At 36.0% G+C, this 6,000-nt stretch overlaps 1 protein-coding gene across 4 annotated transcripts in view; it reads left to right on the top strand.

Annotated features, from left to right (window-relative positions):
* The window catches only part of ZNF713 (zinc finger protein 713), a 30,050-nt gene extending 24,294 nt beyond the window's left edge, over positions 1 to 5,756 (top strand). For 2 of the 4 annotated variants that reach the window (XR_011076869.1, XR_011076867.1), the window contains 3 exons: positions 2,129 to 3,109; positions 4,072 to 4,979; positions 5,129 to 5,756. Coding sequence is in view for 1 of the 4 variants with exons in the window: in XM_068565436.1 (XP_068421537.1) it covers positions 2,129 to 3,171 (1,043 nt within the window). In the remaining 3 variants the exon portion in view is untranslated. Of the gene's footprint in view, positions 1 to 2,128; positions 3,717 to 4,071; positions 4,980 to 5,128 lie in introns of those variants that run through there. The other 2 variants (XR_011076868.1, XM_068565436.1) reach the window with 2 other exon arrangements.
* The last annotated feature ends 244 nt before the right edge of the window (positions 5,757 to 6,000 follow it).

The raw sequence follows: 6,000 nt of genomic DNA on the forward strand, positions 1-6,000 counted from the left end.
AGCACCACACTTACCTGTGGTTCCAGGAGCCAGGTCAGCAGCCTATGGATTTTGATGCTAAGAGAATAGAAAAGACAGTGTTCTGAGCTCCAGCCAATTATTCCAACTGTTTTAGAGCCAAAGTCCCTGAGCAGACAAAAGCATTTTATCTGAAAATAAAGTGGTCCAGTTGATAATTTGGTTGAAATGATAAACTGGTTTAAAATGAATCTTTTAAATCACATTTTTTCCACATATAATTTAATTCTTGACAAGAGTAAGTTTATTTTCTGACTTGGACTTTTTTTCTTTTTAAAATTGCATGTTCAGCCAACTAACTCTTCATGTTGTGCTGAAGAATAAGCCCGAAGTAACCTAAATGTGAATTGACTTTGGCACATCCATAAAATTGGATATTTTACAGTCCTTTAAAAATTATGTGGAAATGTATTTGATGACATGGAAAGTGTTCATGATGTGCAATAATGTAAGAAAGCAAAATACAAAACAGTATTATGGTATAATTCTATTTTATTTTCCCAGGACAGTTGCTGGCATAATTATTTATTAATGTTGCCTCTTTTGCTGTCAGGTGTCCTTGACCATAAGCATATGTGCCAGCTTCAAGGGGACCACTCGTACAGCTTTGTATATACCTCCCCTGTGGGTAGAAGACCAGGACTAGTGCATGATTCACGTCTGAGAAAGTTAAAGCAGTACAAGGCCTGAGAACAGCTAACTCTGACTAAGGAAATGGCTTTGATGGGTGAGCCAGGAGAAGCGGCTGAGTTAGGATCAGTCTGCGCTACCCAAGTTTTGTTGGGACAAGGTATTATGAGTGTTTTTCATGAGTCAGCCAACATGATCTTGGATCTTGTCCAGTAGGGTTCATGCCCTAAGGCTGGTCCCAAGGGATTACCCAAAATAGAAATATATCTATCCTAGATCATGGAAATGACCGGAGAGCGAGGGGTCTAGCTAGAACCTTCCAAGAGTCATAAAAGTTCCCAAAAGTGAGTCTGTTTTAACATCCACCAAGCTGAGAATGTGAAGCTACCGTACAAAAACTGGCCTATCTCTTGATCTCTCTTCCCTCCACACAGCTGCTACCCTCCAACTCTTGTTAGAAGGGAATTAAACAAGAGTTAGTGAGTGAAGGAAGAAGTGTGTAGGGAAATAGTTAAGGGGAGAAAGAAGCAGAGTAGAAGCAGGGAAAAGACTAGAAGGGAAAGAGTAGAGGGGGGGAGAGGCAGGGAGAGAGAAGGAGGAATATTGACTCTGTAACAGCCGAGAGAAGGGGAGAGGGATTAATTTTGAAGTTTTGAATACTATACATGACTGAACACTTTAATTACTGAATAGAGACTGTGTTTGCAACTTAATGTAACAGTAGGAGTATCTGTTACCTAATAATTAAAGGAAGAGCATGGGTCCTGCCCAAATCTTCATACAGAAGCAGAGGAAAAATACCCCCACTAAATAAAGTTTAAAGAAGCAGTGGGAGACTGAAATGAAATTTTGTTTTTACCACAATCTATGTGTCATGCTTGTTCAAAACATGGTTACATTTATATTTATGTGAATATAGGAGAAATCTGGCAAGAGAGGCTCCAGACTTAACAATGATTACATTTAGGGGGTGGAATTCTTAATTTATACATTGGATATGTTACTATAAGCAAGTATTAGTTTTATCATTTTAAACAAAAGATTAAAAATCAGAAGAAATACTTTTAAAATAAACAAGTAGTTGGCATTATAATAGAATAATCCACAGGTGAGATTTAGAAGGTCTTGGACTTGGACCTGTCTTCTCTAAGTAGTCTTTTCTCTGTCTCCCACCTCTGAACACAGACCTTACCCTGATATTTCTTATTCTCTTTTCCATTTCCTTTCGACTATGTATGCTCCTGATTGATCTCTTCTTTTTATGATTACCACACATATTTTAAAATTTCCACCTGCTCACTGCTTCTCATCATCCTTCTATAGTCTTTCCCCTGTTACATGGCCATATTTCAAAACTTTTAATGCCACATTTGCCTTGTCTGCATTACTGTCAGTTTCATTTGGTAATTCACTATGCAACAATTTCTTTTACAAAACAGAGAATACTGAAAAGTGTTTATATGTTCTGAATTTCTTTTAGATGGGGAGAATAGTCCAGAAATAAAAAAATCAAACCAGAATATTTCTGATGAAAATAAAACCTGTGACATGCTAATGGAGAGATTAACAGGAGACAGTTTCTGGTACTCCATCTTAGGTGGACTCTGGGATTTTGATTACCAGTTAGAATCTAACCAAGAAAACCAGCAGAGACATTTAGGACAAGTATCTTTCACCCACAAAAAGATCACACAGGAGAGAAGCCTTGAATGTAATAGATTTGGGGAAAACTATAATCTGAACTCAAACCTTGTTATGCATCAGAGAATTCCTTCAATTAAAATACCCCTTAATTCTGACACACAAGGAAATAGCATCAAGCATAATTCAGACTTGACTTACTATCAGGGAAACTATGTAAGAGAGAATCCTTATGAATATAATGCGTGTGGAAAAATCTTCAATCAACATATTCTTCTTACTACTCATATTCATACTGAGGGGAAACCCAGTGAATGTGGGAAGGCCTTCAGCCAAAACTCATCTCTTACTCAACCTCAGATAGTCCTCACAGGAGAGAAGCCCTATAAGTGTGATGAATGTGGGAAAAGATTCAGCCAGAGGATACATCTTATTCAACATCAGAGAATTCACACAGGAGAAAAACCTTTTATATGCAATGAATGTGGGAAAGCCTTCCGTCAACATTCATCCTTTACTCAACATCTGAGAATTCATACTGGAGAGAAGCCCTATAAATGTAATCAGTGTGGTAAAGCCTTTAGCCGTATCACATCCCTTACGGAACATCATAGACTTCATACTGGAGAGAAACCTTATGAATGTAGTTTTTGTGGGAAAGCCTTCAGCCAAAGGACACATCTTAATCAGCATGAGAGAACTCATACAGGAGAGAAACCCTATAAATGTAATGAATGTGAAAAAGCCTTCAGCCAGAGTGCACACCTTAATCAACATAGGAAAATCCATACTCGGAAGAAATTATGTGAATATAATAAATGTGAGAAAACCTTAAGCCACAGTCCTTCACTTACTCCTCAGCACATAACTCAGAATTTTTAGCTTTGTCCTGGCGGGGGTGGGGGTGGGGTAAGGGACTCATATGAATATATAAATGTAGGAAAATTTTGGTCAGACCTTTTCATCCCACGCAATATCATATTATTCATAGTGGGGAGAAAGGTTATAAATAAACTTTTAATGCGTAGAAGCCAAATAAATTTATATCTTAAACTAGTAGCATATTGTATTCCCAGAAGAGGTTATAAATAGTGAAAGTAATTTATTTTATAAACAAGATTACATGAGGAGTCATGTTCCAAAATTTTTCTTAATGACCAGAAATCCTGTAGGCAATAACCTATGATTATTCCCCTGTGATTTTTATAGCATAAAGTTTTTAAATTATATAAACATTGATTAATCAAGGCAATGATATGGTATAACCAGTCACATAAACTTGAAATGAACAGAAAAGAGCAATATTTCTTAAACTTCAGTCATTTGTATGCATCCTTTACAGATTTTACCATATTCAGTGTTTACTTAATATTTTCCTTTAAAGGGACTCAGAATTTTTAGCCTTGTCCTAGGAAATATTATTTATGGAAATTGTGAGTTCTATATGCTAATTATATTCTAATTTCCATCAAAATAAATATATAACTTTGAAATTGAAAATATCCATTGATGCACCACCTAAGTCTTCTGACCATTTTTTGAAAAGCCATGTGAGAGGATATGGCAATATTATGTTATTTTTTAGGAATCCTTGCATTATTTTCATCAAACAGGTCCTAGGATCTTTAAGAAGAGTCTTGGAGGAGACTGAGGGTCATATTGATGAACTTTGAAAAGTGATTCAGAGAAGTCTACTTTTCTATCCTGTTATTCTAGTTTTAAATTTCCCTGTAGCAAACATAGATTTTTGAACTAAAATTGTCATTTCTGTTATTATTGCAGATTTGAATAGAGACAAGGTTTTATTTTATAATGACGGGCTTTATAAGAATCCCTACACCTCCCTGCACCACTGTGGAAGATGGAAGTAGGGCACCGTACCAGAGGATGAGTGGTGGTGCCACACTGAGGCTAAGAACCAGGGAAGAGCCTTACTGGCTTATATAAACAACTAAAGAAGTGTTACTAATTGGCTTATTAATTCATTTTATTTATTGAAATATATTTATGTACCACCTTTTTCCAAAAAGAATTTAAGGTGTTTTGATTTTTATGATTACTGCCTTGTTTGACAGAAATCACTTTTTGACAATACAAAGCATCGTAAATATAAACTGTCATAAGCCATGAACAGCTGCAACTAGGAGGCTGCTTCTGTTTCTTGGCTTTCTGTTTTTCTCTCGGTCTTCTCAGGTACGGCTGAAGAAGCCATGAGGCTAAGTAAGAATGCAGTCCCCTTGCTTTCTCACCTTCCTTCTAACATATCTCCCAGCTCAAGACTTCCCCTTTTTTTTTTCCCTGTGAAGGACTAGATATCATAGGCCTTAAGTGAAAGCTGGAATGATTTAAATTTTTTAAAAAATTAAAACACTAAAAACCAAGAAAGAAAAGAAATGAATTCATTTCATCATGGAAGTTAAACTTTTCAAAGTACATTTATGTCCCATGCATCAGTGGATGAAATAGTTAATAAAACCCCAAGTTACTGTAGTCATGGAGGATTTCTAATAGTATTTTGTGTTCAGATATCTGTGAAATGGAGATCCATTGTCAAGACATATAAGTTCTGGAAGTGTCTCTTCACCAAAAGGATCTACATTGAACATTTATTTACCCTAAGGAGGCAGAGTATAGAGCACTCAGGTTTCACGAAGAGAGAGTGAGCCAAGGCGAAGTCTCAGATAGCAGAGGTATGTATGAAAAGAAGTAATGGTTAATTACAATTGGTGAAGCCTTTGATCAAAGTTTAATTTTGCAACCGGGGGACGGGGGGGGGGGCGGAAACCTGAATAATCCACAAAGAGTGCTAAGGGCTTCAATACAAGGCATTGTATCTCAGCACAGGGGAAGAAGGAGAGCACTATGGGATTTTTCAGGAGAGGATCAGCAGAATTTGGACAATTTCAGAAAAGAGGAGTCGGGACTGAAGAAGACCAGTTGGCCATGGATTTTCAGCAATTTTTCATAAATAGGAATTATAAAATTAGAAGCCTATTATATATCCTTAGGGTCATAAATGTTTATGCTTATGTTAACTGTACAGTAAACTATGTCATTCTGGTGTGAATTCATTCTCATGTCCTTTGTTGTCTTCAACATGTTCCAAGTTAAGTGAATCCTAAATATATTTATTACATCAAAATTCAAGGAAGCCATAGGAGTAGTACTCATTCAGAAACCTGTTGTTATGATTTATTTCTGTGTAGGAGGGCAAGATATTACCCTTTTACATATATTAATTCATTTGGTCCATCCAACCAGGTGTTGTTGCCTTTCTTTTATGAAAAGAGATACTTCAACTTAGACATAATAATAAGTGATTTATTATTCAGGGCTTCTTGGACTGAAATGTCACTAGAACATGGATCATGTTACTCCTAATCCAGTGGATACAAACAGTGCCAGGAACAGTGTTTTATAGCACTCTGAAAACATTTGATAACTATATTAAAATTAATAAAATGAGAGATTGCTGCTCAACACCAAAATTCATATGACTCTTTTTCTGAACCTCAGAGTATAAAAGGATTACCATGTTGATAGATTCTCTTATGTCCAAACGGCTTATGGGTTGGAGAAAAATACTCATCTGGATTTTGATTAATGTTCAATTTATTAATTTAAGGAAACAACTGACATTCTTTAAGCAGCCAACATTCCTCTAATTATTCATAGATGTGCAAATAATAAATAAAAACTTAAGAATTTCTA

Source organism: Eschrichtius robustus, chromosome 16 (genome assembly GCF_028021215.1).
Source record: "Eschrichtius robustus isolate mEscRob2 chromosome 16, mEscRob2.pri, whole genome shotgun sequence".
Lineage (NCBI taxonomy): Eukaryota > Metazoa > Chordata > Mammalia > Artiodactyla > Eschrichtiidae > Eschrichtius > Eschrichtius robustus.